This window comes from Amia ocellicauda, chromosome 19, assembly GCF_036373705.1.
Source record: "Amia ocellicauda isolate fAmiCal2 chromosome 19, fAmiCal2.hap1, whole genome shotgun sequence".
NCBI classification, from domain to species: domain Eukaryota; kingdom Metazoa; phylum Chordata; class Actinopteri; order Amiiformes; family Amiidae; genus Amia; species Amia ocellicauda.
The window spans coordinates 22,037,164-22,063,519 of NC_089868.1; the positions used below are offsets into that span (position 1 = coordinate 22,037,164).

At 36.3% G+C, this 26,356-nt stretch overlaps 1 protein-coding gene across 2 annotated transcripts in view; it reads left to right on the top strand.

The window, feature by feature from the left end:
- Window positions 1–26,356, top strand: part of dennd1b (DENN/MADD domain containing 1B) — a 90,118-nt gene that overhangs the window by 25,548 nt on the left and 38,214 nt on the right. The window contains exons 4-11 of one of the 2 annotated variants that reach the window (XM_066692506.1): window positions 7,913–7,962; window positions 8,877–8,996; window positions 13,370–13,439; window positions 15,555–15,635; window positions 17,255–17,314; window positions 18,911–18,964; window positions 19,166–19,276; window positions 25,561–25,661. In XM_066692506.1, the coding sequence (XP_066548603.1) occupies window positions 7,913–7,962; window positions 8,877–8,996; window positions 13,370–13,439; window positions 15,555–15,635; window positions 17,255–17,314; window positions 18,911–18,964; window positions 19,166–19,276; window positions 25,561–25,661 (647 nt within the window). The remainder of the gene's footprint in view (window positions 1–7,912; window positions 7,963–8,876; window positions 8,997–13,369; window positions 13,440–15,554; window positions 15,636–17,254; window positions 17,315–18,910; window positions 18,965–19,165; window positions 19,277–25,560; window positions 25,662–26,356) is intronic. The other variant, XM_066692507.1, reaches the window with a different exon arrangement.

The following is a 26,356-nucleotide window of genomic DNA, read 5'->3' on the forward strand; positions in this document are numbered from 1 at the left end:
GTTTTACTACATTAACTTTTTTTCTTATTTCTTTCAACTAATAAACAATATACTAACTTTCTTCTGACCAAATATATTTTTATTCAATACTTGTTACTTCAAGTATCCTTATTCTTTTTTCTCTTTCTTTTATACATGGTTAAATATATATTGGGTCATGTTGAAAGGGTAAACAATGACTTTAAAGGACATTTTAAATGGGATTCAGAAAGCCACAGCAGAAACCAGGAACCAAAACAGTAACAGTTTTGCACCATGTCAGAACCACAAACCGATAATGTACTGCTGTGACTTAACATGGACATCCATGTCTTCAATATCTAGTTCTTTAGAAACAATCCCATACTGGAAACGTCACTCAGACCAAAGCGATGCACCTCATGTGGCAAACATTTAAAGATTTCTTATATTTTTACGTATGGGTCTTCACAAAGGACATGTACCTAATTTAATCAAACTTACATTCCTCAATTCGTGGGTATATATAATCTATAGTGTGTGTGTGATTCTTGGTTGTTTATGAACTCATAATATTAGTAGAAAACCGATAAAAGTGTAAGGCATGCCCTTCATGGTTAAATTTAAATGGATATGCATTCCAGTATCAATCATTATCCTTTTCAGTAGCATAACATTGTAGTTTGTGCTATATACTTTCTGTGGTTTCACAACTTTCTGTGGATTCTGTAGAGGCCTATAAATGGATGAAGGTCTATCACCACAAAAGAAGGTGGGCTGTTGCAAAAAGAAACAAAGATGACGATGCGTAGGCTATTTTGTCTTTTGCAGTGTTTAAACTCCCATTTCTTTTCTAAAGCATATTGAGATCAGAAGATTTGCAGAAAGAAGTGATGTGTTTGTGTTTGTATGTGTATAAATATAAAAACTTTAAAGCATTGTCATTATGGCCCCGCAATATACAGTATCACAGACCCAAATGATAATACACTTTTAGAAGTTACATTATCCTTTGCAGAAGATGGCAGTGTAAAACCTATAATTACAGTACTTTTGATAAGATTGTTTGTGGATATGATTACTGCTCCCTGTGTGTGTACAGATGGATTGGCCTTTTCCACATAAACATAAAGGACTCATTCACTTGGCTCATTATTGGGATTATGCTTCTCTCGTTTTTGTTGTGCTGCTGCTTCAGTAGTGAGATTTTTTTTTTTTTTTTTTTAAGTTAGCCAGCATATGGCAGCAACAGACCCAAACTCTACAGGGCCCTTTTGTTTATCTTGTTATTGTTGCTGAACGTAATGACAGTTGTAGGCCGTAGATCGGGGTGCAGGGGTTAGTGTACCCTGGGGAAGAGAGAGAGAGGGAGACAGACAGAAGTGTGGATTATGGAAATATGAATTGATTTTTTTTTTTTTTTTTTTTTTTTTTTAAGAAGCACTGCCTGCTCCGGTAGAATAGGACTCAAAGGAGAACAGACTGGAAGCTGGCACATAGGCTGTGAAATATGAAGTGAAAAATGATCAGTTGAGCACTCTGAAGTCTTGGTCATCCCCAGCTGCTGTGTGTAGCAGCAAAGGCATACATTTGAATCGTAAGAAGATGATTTGCAAATGAAGCCGACAGATGGAAATCAATCTCGTCCTTCTTAGATTCCTTCCCCAACTTCTGAGAAACCAGAAACACAATCCTGGTTTCCTGTTGTCAGTCACAAGTTTCCTTCTTGAACTTTTAATTGTACTGTACTTTATTCCTGGGGTTAGAAATATTCTGATCTTGCGTATTTATATATTAAAAATATGTATGAATAATTACAGCGCATTATTGTTTTTGTTTTGGAACAATACGGGGATTGAAATCCATCGACGTACTCCAGCTATGTGTGTTTGGTACAGTTGTGTGTATGCCTGTGAAATATACTAGTGTTGCTGAAGTAGTCAGTCTTTATTTATGATACACTTTTGAAATCTCCTCTTCGATACTGGAATAAAGTGCCAGCACACTGATTTCGACTATAACCAGGCTTTGTCACCCATTCCATCAGATAATGGTCTTTGCAGTGCACCATTGGGTGTGCTTAAACTGCAAGGTTGCTACATTTCATTTGTAGCAGGGCCATACTTCAAGCTGTGCACAATTAGATATAGTGACAGATGAAAAAAGATACCTGCTGTAGTCTGGCTAAGTAAAGAAAATGCAAGTATTCAACAAGCATATAATTGTCCCTTAGCTGGAGAAAAGGAAGTAGGGTCTCTAATCTCTCACTGGGAAGTTTTCGCAGCTCATGACCTCATGGTCATTATAATCTGTTTCATGCTCACAGTAAAATGCATTTCATGGAACTATAATAAGGCAGTTTGTTCTCTCTGGAGCTAATTTTAAGGTGTAAATCTTAAATCTTGTGTCCCTTTTCAATGTGGAAAAGAGGAGATGGATTATTTTCATCAATCTCCTCTATTCAAATTATACATATATAACTATAACAAAATAACAGAAGTGTATCTATTGAAGTAGAGGAATTTCTGTAGTTGATTTTTTTTTTTTAAGATGACTCAGATCAATTGTTAGCAGTGTGCATTATCTTATTGACACTGGTGCACTTCAGAAACACACCATGGAAAAACATGTTGTATGCTTGTAAGGGTTTTGTTTTCCCTGTTGATTATAAAATTGAAGGCCATTGAATTTAACACTGTGGGGGTGGAGGTTAGTCGAGTTCTTTTAGCATTTGTTATTTCTTTATTATCCAAGTGAAATGATTTGTTCTGGGAGGCTGCTCTAACATATAAGGAAGCTCGGTTGTATCCCAAGGGTCCGAAAAACAAATATTTGTACTCTCTGACACCATGTTCCATCAAAAGGTCTAAACTGACACTTCATGATTGGTTGCCTCTCCTTTCCTTGCCTGCTGTAGGATATAGCGCACCACCCAGGGGATGCAGGGAAAATGATCCGAACAATATGGAGTGTCAATGCTAAGATGGCCATCTTTTTAAGACTTTAACATGTGGCGCCCTCTACAAAGGGTGTTTGGGGGTGGGGAGATGAGAGGGAAGGTCGGGGTGGTGGTGGGGGTGGGTTTTTTCCCCTTCAGTGCTTGCTGACAGCAGGGATGGATGTGGGGTTGTCTGTATGTTTTTTTTTTTGTGTTTTTTATTTTTTACCACAGGCTTCTGGGGGGTGTTAAATCTCAGGGTAATCAGCAGTCCCACCCTGGTGTGCTGGCCTTTATGCCAAAGCATGTTGAGCTCCTCCTGAAGTCTATTGTTGTTTATGGGTCTTGATTATAATGACCCCTGGGTTAGCTTCCTGGGAGTCGGTGAATATCTTTGGTCCTAACTCAGTTTCTGAACTGGAAAAAAAATGCCAATAACATGTCAGAAAGCAACGCAGCAGGTGTCGATTTCACAGTCATTTTACAGATTCTGTTCTTTAAAAAAGAGAGAACAGGTGACCATGTCGGTTAGTAAACACTTGAGTCAGTGTTCCTAATAAGGAATCTGGAAGAAAAATGTAGCTCCGAGACCAATCTTTCATAGTTCCTTCAGAGCTTTTTTGTTTCACTATGTGTGTGTTTTCCTGTGAAATCAATCAAATCATTCAAAGAATGTCAACCAAGCCTCATTTGTATAAAAATTATGATTCGTAATTAATAATCCTAATCCTAATCCTTAATATTTTTTCTTATAGATTTGCCATTAGAGATTTAAGAATAGCCTTTGATTTCATTCCAGATATTAGCACAAAGGTTTACTTGAAAATATATCTTCTACACTGCCCAATGTGAAATGCTAGTCAAACTACTGTGGAATACGCAGAGTGCATTTTCCTAACATTTGTGTTCATATCTTTAAAAACAAACTTTTATTGTCATTTTTTTATATTGAAACAAAGCATTTCTCAGTCAGATGTTCCCTGCCAATTTATTTTTCTGTGTATGTGGCAACATGCGCTGCGTGCTGATTGTAAAAAGCATAAAGTCTCATATTTTATTGAAACAACATTAAAAAATGATAGGACCTGAGCAGATATTGCACAGCTTTTTCGCAAACTGCTGAAAATTAAATTAATTTGACAAAGAATACATGCATTTATTCTGGCATGTTTAGGATTTGACAGGCAAGGGTTTGTTGTTCTCTTCTGTTCGACCATGGAGCGCTTGTAGCAGATCCACACAGCAGCACACAGCAGGGTAGTACAAGGCTGTACAGTCCAATGGGAGATGAAAGCTTAAATGGGTAATACCCCTGAGGCCAGTTGGCACTCAGTTAATGATGTTTCTGGCTTAGCATTTCAGGCGTATGCAACAAAAATCTCCAGTTTGCCCAGAGGAATATTAGTTTGTCTTCTTCAGAACAAAACTGTTCTCCATCAGAACCTAGTATATTCAATTCAGATGATCGTTGAACTTATTATTATTTTTTTTTAAATTAAGATACAATATCTTGGCATGCTGATTTTTAATTAGAAATCTATAGCAGCAAAACTTTTTTTGTTTTCCTTAATAGGATGTTTATGGAGACAAATGACAAATCAACTGCAAAAGATGCCTCTCCCAGTTCTGCACGGCGACACTTATGTTTGTTTTTAGTATCGAAACAGATTTATTTTTAATTTCTCTTTTGGAGTTTCGTAATCTCAGCCTTTTCGTCGACTGACATAGAGGTTTTTTTTTTTTTTTTTTTTTTTTTGTTTTGTTCAAATTCTCCACTGAATGTCGAGATCAAGTTTTGGTTCACTGCGAAAGTGTTAGCAAATAAGATTCTTAGTCAGTAAGGATACTTTTTTAGCAAATCTGTGGACCATTATGCCTGGTTTACACTTTGTCTCTGTGAACAAGCTGCAGACCTTCTGAAATCCCCCCCATTTGTTTCCCTGAGCCCCAAAGGAAAGCGCTCTCTGTACCAGTTGAGTTACAGTAGATAGTGACACGTATATTGAATGACACGTATATTAACACATTTTCACTCCCTTTAAGCTAAAGATTGTTTTAAAGCATTCTCAGTTGCAAAGACCGATTTATTTTACAATCTTTTAGCTGTCGGCCCTTTGACCTTTGCTGCAAACTTACCATACCTGTTGGACTGTCTATAAATAAAGCAAAGCTACTGCAACCACATTGAAAAGGGGAAGTGAGCGTGTCGGTTCATAATCTGTATCGGTTTCAGATTGAAGCTTTACATTTGTACTTTTGGAGGCCAGAGTTGAAAATAGAAATGGATTCCTTCCCTTTACAACCTGCATACATTTTGTGTAAGAACACAGGAAGCAACTTCCCAATCATACATGTGCTGCTAGTGGTTTAACTGGCGTGACACAATTAGGTGATACATTCGTTGTATAGAAAAATGCAGCAAGTGAAAGGAAAGCAAGTATTGATCCTCCCGGCAGACTGACAATGAAGAAGTGTCAAGACATGCGTGCTACGTGCCGGCCTTCCAAATCGGACAGTAAACGGAGGGAATAAAATTGAAAAGTAAATCTGTTAAGAGCCAAATGAGCATTTTACATGGCTACCGAAGTGTCGAGCTGACTGTTTGCATTTATTTATTTTTTATTGTTAATAGCTTCTTCCATAATGTATTTTAGTGGTGCCTTTTTATGTCGAGACACATTGTTATGTAAAATATGGTTTGCATAAATACATACTGTATCTGTGCCTTTTGTAAAATGCTTTGAGAGGTGTCTAATTGGGGAAGGAGGCTGGGTACAAGTTCCATCATTGATCTGTGCAAACCCAGCCGGCTCCGTCAGGGGAGATGCAGCCATCAGCTGAGCAGCTTTGCCACTGACATAAGCTCAGGAAGGATTTTTTTGTCTATACTGTTTATACAGCAGTCTATAGACCTGCTGGCTGGTTGAATTTTAAAGAGAGTTGAGGTTTAAAGACACAGCCCCCCGGGGGAGGCTTCTGCCAGTAGGGAGGGAGGTGGGAACTGAGGCTATTTTTTCCCTTTTTTTTTTTTTTTTCCTTTCTCCGCGACCAAGCAAAGAACTGAATACCAGTTACACGAGGTTTACATCTAAAATGTATTTCTTGACCAAGGAATCCAAGGCCTGGGCCAATTCCTCCACGAGAAGTTGAACGACAAATTCAGTTTTGTCTCTAATGCGATCATTTATCCCAAATCATTTTATTTCTATTACTTTCTGCTGCACGTTATTGGAGCAGGAATCACACCTTCTATTGTGCTTAAAATGTTCATCTGTAGCAGCAATCATCCCACCGGTTTCATAAACATGCTTCCCACATTAAAAATGATTGTGCGCAGAGTGATCTGTAGCCAGCTACTCACTATGAGCTGTTGTGTCTCCAGAGATCTTTCCTGATGAAATCTTTAAAATAAATAAATAAATAAATACATACATACATTTGTGATTGCAGCCTGCTGCTGTGGGACCCTGCGAGAATGAGACTGCTGTCTCACTGAGTGATATCCCTGCCTCAACAGTAAATAAATAATAGAATCTCAGAGTTTGTCCGCTGCCTCCAGTGACTTGTAAATGTATTATCTACTTTATATTCTTTTGTCATGGGAAAACAGTTAAAACAAAAACGCTTTCCCGATTGTCTCCTCTTGCAGCTCACTTTAGTGCAGGCCCTATATAACCTGGATGAATCTGTAACAAGTGGAGAAAGAAAATACAGTGAAACGGCTTGTAGGTATTAATGCTTTGGAGAAAATGGGAGGAATAATTCATTGGATTCGATGATAAAAGGGCAGCTTTTCAGCTATGCACTGTTCTGTGTTTAATTAAATTTATTTTATTCTCTTATTTAAAAAATGCCTGTTTGACAAGAATGTGTTTTGTTCCATTTCATACTTCCCTTTGTGCTTGTTTGGGATGTACCTCATGTTACCAATGCAACAAGCACGAAAGGGTAAAAGTTTCAAGCTGTCATTTATATTAAAAAGGTGCTTTTCTTTGTTGCTGCTTTTGTTCAGTGAAAAATTACTCTGGACATTTACACAAAATGCATGGACCTCCAGCACTTGTTTTTTAAATGCTGCTTCTACTGATGATGTTAATTTACCCAGGTGTGGTAATGCTGTGGATCTAAAATAAATGGGAATTGCCTTCTGTGTCAATAACACTGAATGCAAATTAGACATTTGATTGGATAAAAGCTATTTATGTAGGCAATATTGTTGAGAATACAGTTTTACAAAAGTGGTGGGGGGCGCGCATGTCAAACTTGTTCCTGTAATAAAATGATTGTTTTATTTTTTATTTTGCAAGGAAACGGAGTGAAATGCATTGCAGCCAGTGCTTGTGTGTACATAATAGTTAATAATAGCACTGAAAGCATTTGAAGCATCCAACTCGAAGGTGTGTGACATCCTTACGGCCATACAGTAATTTAAATATGCCACAGCTATGTGCATCTCTCGAGACGCATGACAACTTGGTCTTTGAGTTGTTCAGTTTTGTATTTTTTCCTGCCTTCATCCTCCTCAGCTTGCTTTTTTAATTGTTGCAGCGCTCGTATTTTTCTGAGCAGGGATCAGTCGCACTTCCCCATGGCTAGGCTGTGGTACAAGTATAGGCAGACATGGCTTACCCATATGGTGCGGTGCTCCTTGTAAAAATCCATATGCTGCTGGTGAAGGGGGTCCCACTGGGGAGGTGTGGGGTGTTAATACCCTTTAGGCCAGGCCTCTTACTCCTGGTGCTACTTAGCCATTGTCACTGCAATCTGCCAAAGCATACATTTAATTCTCCTATTATAATCAATGGACGTAATCGCGGCTAATTACTTAAGCCTACAATCACCCTTCGCTAACCTCTTATTTTTAATTCTGTTAAATTTCTCTCTACAGTCTGGCTAGGTTTTGGCAGCTAGTTCCTCATTACTCGGTTTTGAATTCAACGCTTTGGTGAATCTTTAATGTGTGTGTGTTTTTTTTTTTTAATACTTTCTATAAAAATGTTGTCTCTGCTTTCACAGGAAGTGTTGCAGACAGTCCCGAAGTTCTGCTTCCCGTTTGACATTGAAAGGTACGGTGCAATACTCTCTCATGAAGATAATACACCAAGCCAACAAATTCAGCATCGCCATTTAGAGTCCTAACTAACTGCATACAAATGTATAGGTATACAAATAGGTCTTTTTAACCAGTAACCAACAATTTAATAATTGAATTGGGATTTTTTGTTGGTTTCCCACAGACGTATTTATCATGATTTCAGGAACAGGACCTCTTCAGTGTTTACTCCCCACATTTTTCTTTTCTTCACCATGGAAAACAACATAAAGTCCCATTGTATAGCTTTCTGATTGGGGGGTTGGGAAATATTGAACGTGAGAACCTTTGCTTAAGCACTCCTGCTGCCATCTAGTGGGGGAATGATATTGTAATGATCAAGCGTAGCACATTGTTAGATAATGTATTGTTTATTTATCTCCATCCTGTTGACTTTGAGTAAACAAGGCTGGTTGTTGTAACCATAACAATAAATCACAGGTGTTCCTCATATTAGCATGAGGACAATGAGACAATCTAGTATTTAGCAAAGGTTTAAGGTTGTAATATTTGAGGTCTGCCAGAGAGCAACATTATTCTTTGCTTGCAGATGCACACAGTTTATTTAACACCCTTGCAAATAAAACGCACGCATTTCAATAAGCATACTATATTCCTGCTTTTTACTTCATGGTTGAAAGCTTTTTCTTATTTTAGTAGTTATCACACAGTCTCTTTGTGCTAGTTAGGAGACTGTTCATCTGCTTTATATCTCTTGGTTATATAAGAAAGTGTGCATTAAAGATAGAGCAAAGTGCCTTTGTGCCCATTAAGATACAAATAGCCCAGGCGTACAGTGCCTTGCTTTATAATGTGTGATATTCTTAATTATTAAAATCTAGTAGTGGTTTTATTTGAGTTTCGTTAACCTTTTTCTTTATTTCTTAGAGTTTCACAGAACCAGGTGGGCCAGCACTTTACTTTTGTGCTGACAGACATTGAAAGCAAGCAGAGGTTTGGGTTCTGTCGGCTAACGTCAGGATGCAAAGTTTGCATCTGTGTCCTCAGGTACGTGAGTATAACATTTATTTAATGCCTTGTACTTCTCTGTATAATGTCTTGTACTTTTCTGTATTTTTGCACTTATGTTGTAAGTCGCCCTGGATAAGGGAGTCTGCCAAGAAATAAAAATAATAAAAAAATAATAATATTTCTACTTAAAATGAATGTAGTGAGTTAAGGCAGTCACCTAGAAGTACAAACGCATTTGTGTTTTTGTCTTGAAGAAAATGTAGCAAAGTCACTCCTAACAGTAAAGTTTGACGGTTCATTTTCTTTGTTTAAATGATTGGCTTTATTTTATCTTGTTGAAATTCAATGCAGACCATCCTTATGTATGGTAAGACATTAATACCAGTGAAGTTATCGTTTAGTGAGTTATTTTTTTAACAGCTCCTTGTTAAGTCTCATCTGTTTTGCTGTTTTTTCCGTTAATTGCTGCTGAACTTGTAGTTTATTTAACATTTGCCCTAATGCTGTTGGAGGATTTGGATTTAATATTGACTTGATAAACTGTTGTATAAACCACTTTTGCAGCCACAGCCAAGACTGTCTTTGTTTTTCCTTGTTGTGCGGCTACTGGCACAGAAGTATGGCAGAGACAGTTCAGCGATAATTATGCATAGTCCCCGCGCCAATTAGCAGAAGGCTCCCCTGTCCTTCTCATTGAGCATTACATTGTAATTCAGTTGACATATGATGTATAAAATGCATTATGCATTCTGAGTAGTTTGCATGGCTTGGTTCATTCATAATATGAAACATACAGTAGGGGGAAACTTATTGGCTGAGGAGAGTGAATGTTTTATGGGGATTTAAAGGTCACTGTTTTTGTGTTTATTACCGCTGTGCAGACATCAGTAATTAATGACAAACTAGTCTAGAAAAAATAACGATAACTTTTTCTACTATTGAAAAATAATAAAGAAATACAAAACTGAATTGAATGTCCAAAACAGCATCCATGCTTTGTTTACCATGTATTTATTTAAATAGAGGAAAGTGTGATGGATCTCATGAACACAATGTTTCTGGAATAATACCTAACATTTTACTGCTGTTTAAGTATATGTTTATAAAAACTGACCTACTGTTTTCAGGAAGTTTAATAATTGAGGGTATTTTTTTTTTTTTTTTTTTTTAATCAAACTAAAACCTTAATGTTCCATCACATGATAAATTATTCATAATACGTGTATGATATGCATTAAAAGATTGTGCCCACCATATCCACACTATATCTTTTGTTCTCTGCAATACAAAACACAAAGTCGTTAAAACAGTTTGCCTCCGTTTGATTGTTGAAGTGTTGGGACTATAAAATTGTCACCTATGCTTACACGAGGAAACGCTCTAATGAGAGGGACAGTTAAATACGGATAACCCTTTGTAGTAATACAGCATGAGAGCCAGCTGAGCGTCCTGGTTCGCTCTAGGCGAAACCACTTTAAACGCCGAATGTTTCCATTTTACACATTTTTTTTGTCCTTCTTCTGCCCCTGGACATCTGAAGTTTCAGGATGGAAAAGGCGGTTTCCTCTCTTTTATTTGATTGCTCGGAGTAAGATTCCTGCTGGAGGCTCGCTTCTGTTAGTGGTCACTTAGCTGTTTGACAGAAAACATTTCCTTTCCTTTACTTAACCTTTGACCCCGAAAGGTAACGCTTTAATCAGATCTTAAACAGGATTGGCAACAAGGTGTAAGCCGAGTGCTAGTAATGCCCTTGAACATCAGCCGTGATTTAGGACCTATTAAAGAGGGAAAGGGGAGGTGGGGGGGTAATATCTAATATATAAAACATCATCAGACAGGTAAAGCTTATTAGCCAAATATAATGTTAAATACCTATTAAGGCTACTCAAAATGTATCATTTTAGAAAAAGGCTAAACAAGTTTATGATATATAAACCTATAAATGACCACAGTTCTAATTTATTGGTCAACATTTATTAGTTATTATTTTACTCCAAGTGCAACAATTGTGAATCATTACTTCAATTCAAAACAAACAGACAAAAACTAAAGAAAGTCTTTCAAGCAATGCATGTTGAACTCAGTACATTAAAACAAAATGACAAATATTGTGAATGTTATGCATATTTTACACACTTTTTAGACGCTTGTGTGTGAGCATAGCATGAATACTGGTTCAGTTCCTCTGGGCTCGACAGGAGCAGACAGGTGGGCTGCTGGCTGGAGTAGGAGTGTCAGAATTTGTGTTAAGTTGTATTAAAAATCCAAAATATTTATGTTCTGAAATATTTGATAAAAAAAGACCGTTCATGGCAAGTGTCTCTCCCTTCATATCTTGATGAGTAAAGATTCAATGCTTATAAACCAATGATTTATCTTTTTTTTTTTTTTCTCCTCCAACATGATTTACAATGTACTCAATTATATTGGTGTACGAGTGAAGCCTGGAAGCCCTGTCTAGCTTCTCTGACAAGGAAGACTCATGTTTATAAAACCTTTCAGAAATGAAAAATGAAGGATTAAAAGTCAAGAGCCTCGCGTTTTAAACATCACTGTTGTATAGAGAAACACAGATAATGGCTTAGATTTATAGTTTTCTAAGCCTGCAGTGCTGAGGATTTTGATATTGCAAAACATTAACTAGTCATGTGTAAGAAATGGCTGACTCCGATTTATTGTTAATATATATATAATGTGTGTATAAATTTAATCATTGTCATCTTCAGACTTTGTCAGTCCATTGCTGCATAAAGGCCCTACAAGATCTTTGTTTTGTTAGTGTACACAATCTAGTTGCAATGTACTTTTTAATTATTTGTGTGTGACCTTATAATCTTGTGTCAGAATATTGAAATGTCAAAAACATACGTCACTCAGTATTTTAAATATCACGAGTTGTAGTATTCTTATTGGGATGACATGCCTTTGGCCAAATGCACATGTTTAAGTGCTATGAACATTTTCATTAAAAACATTTTCTCATAGTATATTAATTCCAGTCTACAAAGTACCTATTGACCTATATTAGACTCTCAGGATCTACTGTTTCAAAAAATCAAATGAATGTTTGTTTTGGTGAAGCATAAATTATTACCTATAATATGAGATTACTTTTTAGTCTTGAATTTGCGGTTTTAAACATTCCATACAATATTGGAAACCAATTAATGAATCTTGACTTTCTAAACACTCTTTGATACATATTTTTTTTTACAACTTTTTACAAAGTGTGTGGTCCCTGGGCCTGTAGTGGAAATGATTATTAGCAGGCTATATGCATAATATTACTGCTGTTCTTTTATTAATAGGCTGTATTGTGTAATACACATTCTACTTGAAACATATGGGCAAAATGCATTTCAGTTCATCCAAACCATATCGTTTTATGTGTGATGCGTATCATTCCAATGCTATCAGAGTTTTAGGATTTAATTATTGATTGATTTATTAAAGTGGTTGAATAAAATATGTATTTGCTACTTTGCATTTCCATAAGATTCATATAGAGGCAGTGGATAAACTGGATATTATCATTTACCCTGAAAATGTACTTTTATGTAGGTAAACACAAAAGCAACACGCAACACCATATTGTATGTTCTTTCAGTGTATGAAATATCTTGTTTTCACTGTCTGCCTACATTCCTAAACAAAGTATTTGCAATCAAATTGGTTCAGCCAAGAATACGTCAACATTGACAAAAACAGCACTCTTAAGTATTTGGGACCTCCACTGAGCATTTAAACTCCTTTGTACTATCAGTTACAGATTTGTAAACATCACTTTTACATGTTGGAACTATAATACCTAATAGACAATAAAATGGCATTAAGAAACATGATTTAAATGGTATCTAAATCTGAAGATTTCTGACTTTAAATCCCTTTTATGAATAGACTGTGACAGTACATATGGAATTAGTAGAAAATTAGTTAGCTCTGTTAGTTGTTATTGAATAGAGTGGTCAGGGTTTATTTTGTCAAAGGATTTTTTTTTTGAGGCAGAGATTTTTTAAATATCAAGGTGTGACTAAAATTGCATTTATCTGGAGGAGTTTTCTGCAAAATCTCTGGAATTACTCTGGGTGCAAAGCCAAATGATTAAGTAAGAGACAGTCGGACTGGTGCAGAAGAGAAAGTAAGCAATTGAGCAAACAATTCCCATTATCTATTTATATAGTAAGTAAAAGCACAATTGCTATAGCAAATTAGTGACCAAACAGAAAGCAAATTAGACTGTAGTAGTGCAAAAGCATTTTGAATATTCTCTACATTTAAAAAAACTGAAGTTTACTTGTTCAAAGCATCAAATACAGTGGAATATGGCATGACAATAATAAGAAATTAATATTCTTTTCATGTATTGTTTATCCAGTTTTGTAATGACACATTTCCTTCTCCTTTTTCAGTTATCTCCCATGGTTTGAGATTTATTATAAGCTGCTTAATACTCTGGCAGACTACTTAGCAAAACACCAGGTAAGCTTTTGGACATTTTTACACTATCTCTGCCGATAAAAGGGACAAAGCTTTTGACAATCATATTTAACCTGTGAGAGCTGCATGTCTAAATCCTAAATACACTTAAGGCCCATTCACACTGGACAAGATACGGTCAATTGACTGAAAAAGCGATATGTTTGCTGTGACAGCCGTTATGGGAACATGCAAAAGTGCTCAGACTAATAGTATTTCTCACACACACATGCACACACATACATGCATATTCTGGTATTTCTAGTCTCCTGGGTATTTTCTCCTGCATATGTACCTTCACAGCTGATTTATAATGACACAATGTCCTCATAGCAAAAATACACGTGGCGAGTGCCATTGTAAATATGACAAAACATTCAGTTGTCTCTAGCTGTGCATAAACCTTTGTGTGGAAACCATTTTATTACAATATGAAATTTAAGTTTTATTTCCATTCTCAAATACTCAAAATCTGTAGTTGATCGTTTTAAGTCAACCTTTTTCTTCATTATCCTTTTTCTGATGGTGATATGTTGTAGTAGTTAATTACTTTACTGAACAAATAGACTTTGTATAAAAACACGTGCCCTTCTAATCAAAATGAATAAGAGTATGAGCAACACATTTCAGATTTGACACCTATAAATCCACATAGACTGATAGATTTAAGTTACTGGAAATAATGTTGTGAGATCTCGAGGAGGTATGCTGGGATCTGTATCATAATGACCTCACTCAGGAAATGAGCGAGTGCAAAGCTGCTCCAAACAGTCAGTACGGTTAATCAGTGTTAAAACTAGTCGTGATCTGTGAAAAGTGACCGTGTTCATCACAGAAGTTAACTGTAATTAACCGACATCCCTTGATAGTCCCATTTCACTCTTTATTATTTCTGTCAAAACGCTGAGCTATATTATCTGAGTCTTGTTTTGATCTGGAAAGCATACAATCAAATCATATTGAAAACTATATTTCCCTGACTTCTTTGCCTGTGCTTCACTGTGGTTGTAGCAGTGACACAAACTACATATTAATGTGGATGTAAAGGATTCTTTCTTGCTGAAAAATATAGTAAAAGTTTTGAAAATGGTCATGAGCAACTTATCTAAAATGAAATACTGACTTGATGAGCCAGCATTTATCTTCCCCTGAAAGAAAAAGTCTGAAAGCTCAGCTCGTGCTATCAGGGGGCTGTCATGTAGCAATGTTAAAAAGCTGCTGTGAACACAGTGCAGGGGTGTGTGATTCCTTGTACAAACAAATCACAGGCTAAGTATGTTTAGAGTTTGAGGGCACAGGAAATGCTGAATGACATGCTGAGGCTTTAACTATTTACTGCAGCATTGCTGTGTGAGCAAAGCAGTTGTGAACCTCCTTGAAGACACTTTCTAAAGATGTAATTTCAGCAAGACATACATATCACCTGCCATGTATTCTTTTTACACTTGTAAAAGTATAAAGTAACGCATACATTTATTTTTCTGAAATAAATATACATAGATATTTTAATATCGGGTAGCTTTATTATATACCATCTCTTCTGTCCTGTATCAAAATGTGTGAAATGTATTTACAGTGTATGTGTTTAGTTGTTTAACACACTGCAGACATGTTGACAGATGAACAACACAAATAATAATACTACTGAAGTTTTGGGACAGGTGCTTGTATCTTTATTTCTAGAGTTCTAGAACTTTTCATGAATTCCTACCACTGCAGCTACAGTATAACTCAAAGAAACAATGTATTCTATAGCTTGTTAAAATGTGGTCTTTAATCTTAGGCTTGTTTTGCGGCAAACAGATTTTAAAATTCATAAATGCATTTGGTTAATTACAAACAACAATTGTACCCTATAAATCATCATAAGAATAATAAACTTATGAAGCAACATGGCTTGCAGTTTTGAACCTCAGAATAGCTTGTTAAATGTGTTGTGGATTTTCTTTTTTTCCCTCTCCTTGGAAACATGTTTGTGCCTATTGCATGTCTATTTAAAATGTTAATAAGAATAAAATACAGTTTGAGTACAGACTTATTTTTTTCTCCCCTCTCCTTGAATTGTTTGCAATGTAAAGTGTTGCCACACACTCACATTGTTGTTTGTCTTTCCTACAGGAAAACGACTTGAATGATATGTTAAAATCATTGTACAGCCACCCGGTGCCAAAGCCAAACACTCCTGTCAATCTCAGCGTGGTAGGTATTAACAGAGCAGGCGAAACCTGACATTTTGTTTTGAAACAGAAGTGGTTTTAATAGCTTGAGTACCAGATAAGCAGTAACTGGACATTGTTATCCTAATGGGCACTTTCACAACTCATCGTGCTTCATTGTAATCGTAAACTGACATGTTTTCATAGCTGTCTGTCTGTCAGACTAAATGTACATATTTTTGAAGTTCAACCTTTTACTCCGCAGTCAGAATGGCCTTTGAACAAAATGAACTGTTCAAGAAAATAGCCGTAAGTTGTTATGAAATACAGTGATGATTCTGTTATGAGGACAGAATTAATCAACTTTAAGAGGGTAATAAATTCAAAACAATATGGGGTTGGTTCCAGGATAATAACAGGATTATATCAGAATTGAGCTTTAGTGAAGAGGGGAAAAACATGTCTGTATTAAATTCTTTGCAACATTTTCTGTACTGGAACTTCACAAAAGTTAGGAAGTAATTGAGGAATGAATCCTTATTTTAATAACGACTTTCACTGTTTGAAACTGATGGCTGATGAAGCTTTTCGACTATAGATGTTGTTAGTGCTGCCATGATTTACTCACTAATGAAAAGGAAACAAAAAGCATGTTTAGAAAGAGGATACAAATGTATTTTCAAACATCATTTTCTGAAGCAATAATATGAATGTGTTATCCAAGTCATCTTTGGCACAGATTCAGCTTTAGATGCCAAGAGAGAGACCTGGTGGAAGAAAATGATCTCGCTGGTTGCATCATTAGATTTAGTTGATTCCTAATTCAGATAGCACAAATTAAAGTTACTAAGCTTGGCTAAAATATGTGATTTGTAAAACATGAGGGATCTGAATGTCATAACTTCCCAGGCCTGGCTCCTATGGATTTTGGCAGTGGCCACATTTCTAAATGCTTTGGGATCCTAATGTATCAATAACATCAATTAATTTGTTTGGGTTTCCTACTTTTTTGGTGTCTTTAATACGGTGCATGAGGAGAAGCTGGTCGGATTCCTTCTTTGGTACTTGCTCTTCACAACACTTTTCAGACTAGTGTGTTTTTCCAAACCATGTGTTTCTTAAATGACCAAATCACACCTGATTTGAATTGTTTATGATTGGTTACTGAAAATAATCAATTCTGTAGATGGCTAAATGCTTTAAAGATCTAACTTTTATAAACATTGAAATGAATTTCACATTTGTCCCAATACTTTTAGTATTATAGAGTAGCTTTCTGTACTGTAATTAATCGGTATAAATTGAATAAAGTATTGTTTTGTTCCTTATTAATTCTTACTGCTTAAAGTGTAAAAAAAAAATCCTTATTTTAAAATCTGACATAAAAATCAACAATATCTGCAATGCCCTGGTTAGAAGTAATTATAATACTTATATACTACTTATATAATATTATAATATAGTTTATTATATTTTGGATGCATATATGCAGAGTACACCGTGGAATTTCCTCAGATGATCATCAGAATGATGAAGAGGAAACAGACTAAATATTTAATTGATAAAGGAGAATATTCGCCAAATATCATAACAGTTGCTCGCAAATGATAATTCTCTCTTTCAAGTGTGATCTTTGTTTTACTTTCTTCCTCACTGTGCAAGAATGAACAGTTGCACATTGCCACTGGGCAAGTTGTGAAAGATCAACAAAGCCAGCAGCCGGTGAGTGGAAAGAGAAAAGACCAAATCTGAAATCTTTAATCAAAGTACTAATCTCTGGGGAGTGGAAGGTTTACAATTTTACCCAATAACCTTTTTCTTTAAAAAAAAAAATATATATATATAACAAAAAAGCTCTTCTGGTCCTTGGTGTCTGTTTTTTCGTCTTTGGAAAACAATCAGGCTTTGTAAATGATTAATGATGTACTGCACTACTGTATTCTCAGTTTTCAAACAAGAATATATATAAATATATATGTGTATGTATACACTAAGGCTACGCTACTTACAATAACCTCTTTATTACATTTCACACTAACCTTTATTTATTTATTTATGTATGTATGTATTTATATCTTAATAAAGCATTAAAAAAATCGCTTTGATTAACAAACCACAGGTACCATAAGTACAGGGATGACGTAGGTTCTAATGTTGGGGATATTAACTTTTCTTAATTTTACAGGCAATTTGTAATTCTCAAATAAATGAGTGCATCTAAATAAAGTTCATACCTCACCCAGCCTTATATCATCTTGCATTTATGAAAGAAGATGCAGTTTGAGCTCCAGTAAAGCAGTAATGTCGGTAATCATACAGGGGTGCTCTGGTAGTAAACTCCTGTTTTCATTTTTCTGGGTAGTGTGATCTGTAAACATCCGTCCTTTGATTTCAGTCTTGCCTACCCCTTTGTAAATTTTAATCGGTGGTGGGTTTACTTCTCCTTTTTTCTGGTCTAGCGCTTACTGCGCAGTAATAACTTTAAAAAAAGACAATGTTGCATTCTGTCTGAACTCAGGTTCAAGCACAAGAAGAAGTTAACGACCACATTTAGCACTTAGATGAAAACCTCGACTTCTACAGGAAATTTCTTCTTCTCCTTTGCAAATGTCATTATAATTACCATTCTTTGCAGCGAACAGTATCCACACTTTATTCAGGTTAAAATGTATAGATGCACTCTACTATTGCAGTTTAAACTTGACAGATGCACCAAGGAACTTTTTATTGATTTATTAACAGCCGGAAATGACAGTGACAGTTTTAGCTACTCACTTTATTTTGCAGTAAACTTTTTTCCTTTCCTCATTAGGATGTCTTGCAATCAACAAGTGTACGGTACAATGACTATTCTAGTAAAAGAATAAAAACAACAACCTAAAACTGATAAGAAACTCTAACCAGTAATGCCCTTAGTGAGCTTTTTCTTTAGTTTGCTCCTGCAGACAGGCATGATTGAAGCACAACGAAATTAGGATTTGCCTGAGGAGAAACCGTGAGTTATTGGATATGCAGGGATTCAAACCTTCATTCGCTTTGTTTTTAGTCCTTTGATCTAAACATTGGTCCATGCTGCTTTAAAAGTGAGAATTCCTTCTGATCCTGTTAGTACAGACTACTTTAATCCTAATAAAGGCTTCATTTTACACCGCACAACCGCTCTGCTTGTTTGTTGTATGTAGCAACTCAGCATTATTATACAATTTCTTGTGGTGTTACGAGAGGCAGGTAAGAAACACAAACAACAATCCAGTAGTTTCAAATCACATTACTTGTATTTCCAGTTATTTCTCAAACCCATTTTTGTTTGTTTTACAGCATTCATACTTCATAACTCCTGATATAAATGGACTTCCTACCATTCCAGAAAGTGTAAGTTTTCTTTTGCTTTAGAAAGAAAATAATAAATGTTATGTATACACACACACACACACACACACACACACATAAAATAACAAAATTTTAAATCCAGATGTTGAGACATTTAAACCTGGTTAGCTATTATTAATACTTTTCTGATGTGTAGTGAATGTATTGGTAACCAAAAACAAATTGAAACGTATTTTACAACAGAGAAACCTGACGGAGTACTTTGTTGCGGTCGATGTGAACAACATGTTGCAACTTTATGCCAGTATGCTGCACGAACGGCGCATCATCATTACCTCAAGCAAGCTTAGCACTGTAAGTATCTTCATTTCACTTCCTCAGCTGCTTGACATGTTTAACCCATCTGCACACGGTGCTCAAAAGCTCTGTTCAAATACAAAGATAGTTCGATGATTGTTTTGTGGATGAAATATCGATTAAGATTAGAGTTCTTCCACTTTTTCTTAGATTTGAATTTAATGTACAGAGAGAGCTATCTATCTATATATCGATCAATCGACCAATTGATAGATTTTTTCTAGGGAAATATAGGGGAATAGGATTTTTTTTTGGCTCTTTTAACTTGTTGAAATGACATTTATATATACATATACAAATGCACTTTGTATGTTTTTGTAGACGTGTTACATTTATTTTACTTTTACAAAGAATCATACTTGCCTACTGTAGCATTACTTTCAGGCAATATTAGTCTTAGACATTCCCACAGTATATTGTTGGACTGCTGTGGGGGGAAAAAATGTTAATTGGCGATCAGCTACAGAGGCAGCGATCTTATGTTTTCTTTAATCACTTTCCTATTAAAATGCACGGCTCATTACATAACTTTACCAAAATTAAATTAACATTTTCAATCTAGTCGTGTCTCTGAATTATTTCTTGCATTGGTCGCACAGGAAAATTACAATTCACATTTTAATTATCTTTATCATTTAAGAGAATCATTGTATTTGCAATCAAATGTTTTGCTTCACCTTTTCTGGAGAATGTTATTGCTGTTTGTAGTGTATCAAAGGAACTCAATTCAGGAAAATTATTAGAACTTTTGGAAGTGACTATTATAATATACATTTTTGTGTAATTCGAAGCTCAACAACTCTTAAATTATCAGTCATATTTTTTTTTTGTACATACTTTCTGTCAAGCTCCTAGTACTCTGAGGGGAGTTGTCCCTTATCTCATAGGTTGAGTACAGTCCAAATGTTTATGACAGTTCATGGAAAACTGACTAGTGATGTCATCCCCGCTCTATCTGCGCTGTTCCAGTTCACTATCTAAGGGCAGCCGGTGCAATAGACAGGACAGGATTCAAGGACTCCCCGAAGAGTCTCGTTGTAGGAGGTTACAGAAATTACTCAATCTTGAAGAATTTTCCCCTTTCAAGTCATAATGTTCATACCACATATTCCATGACATATGGGGTATAAAACTGTAAAATATCTGCCTCTAGGTGAAGGTTTTGCAGTGATTTATTTTTTCCAGTGTGAAAAGACAAATTGTTCGGAGTTTATTAAACATTCAGGTTGGTTAGATTCTGTCAGATACAGGTCCTTTTTAATTATAAACCATCAACTAAGTGTATGAAAAGCTTACTCAATGAGTATCCTTAGTAAATAAAGCTTGCTCATATCTAGGCTTTGTATGTTGCACGTTTTTAAAATCCTGCCCAGTTTTTTTTGTCAGCCTCTGCAAATCATTTTAAAATAGATGCTTTAACAGGATTCAGTCCTAGCTGGGATTCTGTCCGACTCGACCTGCTGTTGTCGTTCCAGTGAGCTGCTTGGCGCGGGGGTTGGGGGGGGGTAGGGAGAGGAGATGTGCATATATTATGCATGCTGCAGGCAGGCCCTCAATGTTTAGGCCCCCAGTGAACCTGCTGTGCCAGTCTACCAGAACATCACTCCACACTCGCATGTATTCAAAGCAAAGGAATAAATCATGATTTTACAACAATGCATCAGTTGACTTATTGCTGTTTTGTGACCAGAGGTAAGAAGTACCACTGTTTAAAGCCATGTCGTTGGCTCTCAAGTCAACCAAGCATGCAGGCTTGTCATATGCTTGTATAATTGTAGTGCACCAGACTTTCTCTAACTAGTCAACTGGGGCTGTACATTTCGTCTCGGAGACCCCGACTGGCCTGTGTCTGACAGGAGCCTTCTCATCATGCTGTCAGTGTTATGCTAACAAGAGCAGATCTTTCATGGCCTGCAGTGGAAGCCAGAGAGGTTGCTTTGGTTTAGACATTATTTTCTGAAGTGCATTGTCTGCAGTGCCTCCCCCCCCCCCACCCAAAAGAAAGAAAGAAAGAAAATAAAAAAACAACACCATTGATTTAATGGATATTTTTCAACTGATATCACCTTGCTTGTTTTGTGCACAACCTGCTGTAAGTGGGTGTTTGGTGTCTTGTTCTTTTTCTTTCCTTTTTTTTTTTTTTTTTTTTTAAATGCCACCTACGTGGTACCGGTTCACCTGCACAGGTTTTTACTTTTGCATCCGGCAAATGTCGACAGAAATGGAAGGAGCAGCAGTAATTGGAGTTTTGTTTTAATGGCTGTAAGGAAGCCTCTTGCACTTGTGTAGTTCAAATGACTGTGGCGTTGTCATGTTTGTCAGGGAGAATTGCTTCTGTTTACATTTTGCAGGAATCAAGGATATGTGCCTTTTGTTTTTAGAGAGGTTTCCTTTTATACTGTAAATTCAAACAATATGATTTCCGGGGCAAACGGTTGGTGTCGTATTGTATCTGACTGACTTCTCATAGGATTTTAATGAATTTGAAAATCTAGTGTATTAGTGAATTTCTGAATCTTTAATTTTATGTTTCGTACATTTTTTTTTTTTCTTACGTGTGCTAAGTTTGATTTACGATATACTTAATTGTGTAAACATGGTATAGAAATGTATTCTGTTGTGCTCCTATAATCAAAGTTTGGTCCAAAGTAGGCACTGATGGATGCATATAATGTTTATTTAGACTGCCTTTTAGTTTTGTAAATTTTAGATCGTTAACACATAGCACTAGCTTCCTATTTAAGGTAAGGCTTTCAATTCATTTTATGATTGCCCATTCTTTGGTATATTGTAAGTGGATTGAAAATGCTCCCTACCTTTTCGACTTGAAGAGGCTTAGGACAAAATATAGTGCGTCAATCATAATAATCTTTTCCCAGTTTGCAAAAGGGAGCGTCTAGCTATTCAGGGACACGCGGCTAATTAATAAGACATGGGTCTCAGTGGGGTAAAATGAGTGCCAAAAAAGGGCATCATCTAACATTTGTTTTAGAAGAGACTTTGTATTGAATTGAATATTGAGGACAAAGCTCTTTGTGGATCTCGTAAGCCATTTGGCTTCCAGCATTAATTATTTATTAGTCTGGCAAATATTTTATTAGGCTGCACTCGAGAATTCACACAGAGCTGGGGAGAAGGAAATCACATCTCCAAATTTGCTCCGGTTTTCTTTTGATTTAGTCTTTACTAACTGTGTAAGGAGCTGCGCTAAAGTTTATCTTGAGCCTGTTAGACAGAAGTTATTAGGGCTACTGCTCAGAATTGCTCCTATGTGACACCTTATCTCTTCACAGAAAAGGAGTGAAAAATCAAACGTATAATTTGCTTTTAAATGTTTGTCTTAGTCTTCTGCCCTTATCCAAATCCCAAATCCCTTTTAAACTTCTGTATAAATCAAGCCAATTGGGGTGCCTTGAGGCCTTGTTGAAATAATTGGAGTTAGTTACCCGAGTTTTCTGAGCCATTACTTCATGGTACCAACCGCTGAAAGGTTTTCTCCTCAGGGAGGAGACAGCAGCTTGTTGGCACGATCACTGCAAGACCATCTACAACTGTGTGGCTGATTTTATTTTCTCTTTCTTCCTCTCCAACATCCATTTCACAGTCCCCTCACCACTAGTCAAGAAGAATTTAAAGTGAGATGAGAGAGAGCAATTTTATGAAGAATCAAACTGCTGCATATCATGTTTTCAATAAAGACAACTTTAGAAATTATACCTCTTAATACAGTTACCTGTCCTGTAAATTAACGAGCAGTATAGTGTACGATATCTTTATTAAAGGAGGCAAAACGTGATGTTATACAAACCCTAAATGATCCATAATATTTACTTCAAAGCAATTTTTCGACATGGTAGGAACATGCTTGTGTCAACCAATAAACAATTTTAATGCTAATTAATGTTTGAGTATTGTGATGGCAGGGGTAATTGCATTGCGTAGCATAGCTGTATTCTGTGCAATACAGCGTAGAGAATCTGAACAAAAAAAATAGTGATGTGCTATCCAGATGTACAAGCTGGTGTTAAGGAAAGATTTATTTTGCTCGCTGTGGTGCAGCCGTTAAGCTTGGCCAGTTTGCTGGTCAATTGTGACATTCTGTGTGTCAGTGAGCAGGGTCTCCTGATAGCTGGATCTGTAGTTCACACATTACTGAAGCTCCAACTGTCGAACATACTGGTCCCTTGGTATTATTTCAGCTTGCAGTCTCTCTTGGCTAGCTCATGTTTCATTCTTTGGCAATTTGCCCTAATGATATCCCAGAGGAGGCTTCAGACCTCTGTTCTTTTTCCATATTTAATCATGTTATTTTAATCTGGAAGATGAGCAAACTGCAGTGCAGGTCATTATGTTGTGGGGTACGGTCTAAAACAAACTGAAATGCTTTATTTTCAGATGGACACAAACAATGCAGTTGTCACATTGATATTGTTTGAATCAGCTCATATATATTTAATTATAAAAACTGAAAGTCATGCCAGATTTTTTTCTGTGAATTGTTTTTCTTGCTCTGTTTGTCCATCTCTTGCTTTTTAAATTCTTGTTTTAAATCAATTTTAATGATGTATCACTTCATTGCAGCATTAATACCATAACTTGTAGAATTAATAGTCTTATGAATTTCACAGATTTATTTTCTTGTAGAATTAATTTAAATATTGGAAATACTCAGAACTTAAGGAGAGAAACAAAATCATCTTCTGTAATATACATTTAGAGAACAGTTTTAAATGGTATATAATTCCAAATTCCTGGTGTGTAAATGAAAGATGTTTTGGTAATATTCAATGCAAAATGCCATGACAAATTACATTTTAATGTATTTCTTTTAGGGTTTTGTTGATTTCCCCTGTCAAACTGTTCTCCAATGTTCATTTTGTATTAAAATGTTTTAATGGTTACAGTAGAACCCAAAAACCAAAATAGTTTTTTTTTTCTCTCATATATGTGTTTGTGTGTATACATGTATACATATATACATATATACATATATACCTATATATATATATATATATACACTCACCTAAAGGATTATTAGGAACACCTGTTCAATTTCTCATTAATGCAATTATCTAACCAACCAATCACATGGCAGTTGCTTCAATGCATTTAGGGGTGTGGTCCTGGTCAAGACAATCTCCTGAACTCCAAACTGAATGTCTGAATGGGAAAGAAAGGTGATTTAAGCAATTTTGAGTGTGGCATGGTTGTTGGTGCCAGACGGGCCGGTCTGAGTATTTCACAATCTGCTCAGTTACTGGGATTTTCATGCACAACCATTTCTAGGGTTTACAAAGAATGGTGTGAAAAGGGAAAAACATCCAGTATGTGGCAGTCCTGTGGGCGAAAATGCCTTGTTGATGCTAGAGGTCAGAGGAGAATGGGCCGACTGATTCAAGCTGATAGAAGAGCAACTTTGACTGAAATAACCACTCGTTACAACCGAGGTATGCAGCAAAGCATTTGTGAAGCCACAACACGTACAACCTTGAGGTGGATAGGCTACAACAGCAGAAGACCCCACCAGGTACCACTCATCTCCACTACAAATAGGAAAAAGAGGCAACAATTTGCACAAGCTCACCAAAATTGGACAGTTGAAGACTGGAAAAATGTTGCCTGGTCTGATGAATCTCGATTTCTGTTGAGACATTCAGATGGTAGAGTCAGAATTTGGCATAAACAGAATGAGAACATGGATCCATCATGCCTTGTTACCACTGTGCAGGCTTCTGGTGGTAGTGTAATGGTGTGGGGGATGTTTTCTTGGCACACTTTAGGCCCCTTAGTGCCAATTGGGCATCGTTTAAAAGCCACGGCCTACCTGAGCATTGTTTCTGACCATGTCCATCCCTTTATGACCACCATGTACCCATCCTCTGATGGCTACTTCCAGCAGGATAATGCACCATGTCACAAAGGTCGAATCATTTCAAATTGGTTTGAACATGACAATGAGTTCACTGTACTAAACTGGCCCCCACAGTTACCAGATCTCAACCCAATAGAGCATCTTTGGGATGTGGTGGAACGGGAGCTTCGTGCCCTGGATGTGCATCCCACAAATCTCCATCAACTGCAAGATGCTATCCTATCAATATGGGCCAACATTTCTAAAGAATGCTTTCAGCACCTTGTTGAATCAATGCCACGTAGAATTAAGGCAGTTCTGAAGGCAAAAGGGGGTCAAACACAGTATTAGTATGGTGTTCCTAATAATCCTTTAGGTGAGTGTATATATAATACTTATTTATTTATCATTTTTTGCTTTTAACCTTTAGTTAACTGCATGTGTTCATGGGTCTGCTGCCATGCTGTTTCCAATGCACTGGCAACACATTTACATCCCAGTGCTTCCTCCTCATCTCTTGGACTACTGCTGGTAAGGTTATTAATGCCTTAATAATAATAAATAAAATGCCTTGTAATATCAATTACAGTAAACCCTTGGTTTAAGGGACCCCCTTCAACGATATTGCATTTAACGGACAAAATCTGCCGAATCGGAGTGTTGTTCGCAAACTTCCCAAACAAAGGGAAAATAAGTCCTGTCAATAGTCGCCTTAATAGGTACAGTATTTATTACATTACACACGGTATTTCATTTAAAATAGGAGAAATAAGTTGGCCAATTTAAATATATTTCATGATACAGTATCATATACATAACGACTTTGTGACAAAGGCTTTACCTGGACAAATCGTGTTTGGAAAGTTTGTTACATTTGTTTCAGAACAAATACACTGAAATGCTCAAAATATTCTGTACGTCAATGTATAAATCATTTCTGATAAAACCTACATGATCAAGCTAGAATTGTCTGGATACGTACTAGATGCCTCAGCGCATGAGTATTATTAATATACAAGTATTAATATACTATTACTCCTGTGTTGATTTTGTATTATGAAAAGCTCATTATGACGATTACTGAACTCTTAGTAAGTAGTTTGCGTTTGGTGGGGTGTGATTAAGAGCTCAAAATACATCATCTGGCCAACGGACAATCGGACACCCCTTCTCCCCCATCAGTCCGTTAAACCGAGGGTTCTCTGTATTTAATAATTTTTAAGAGA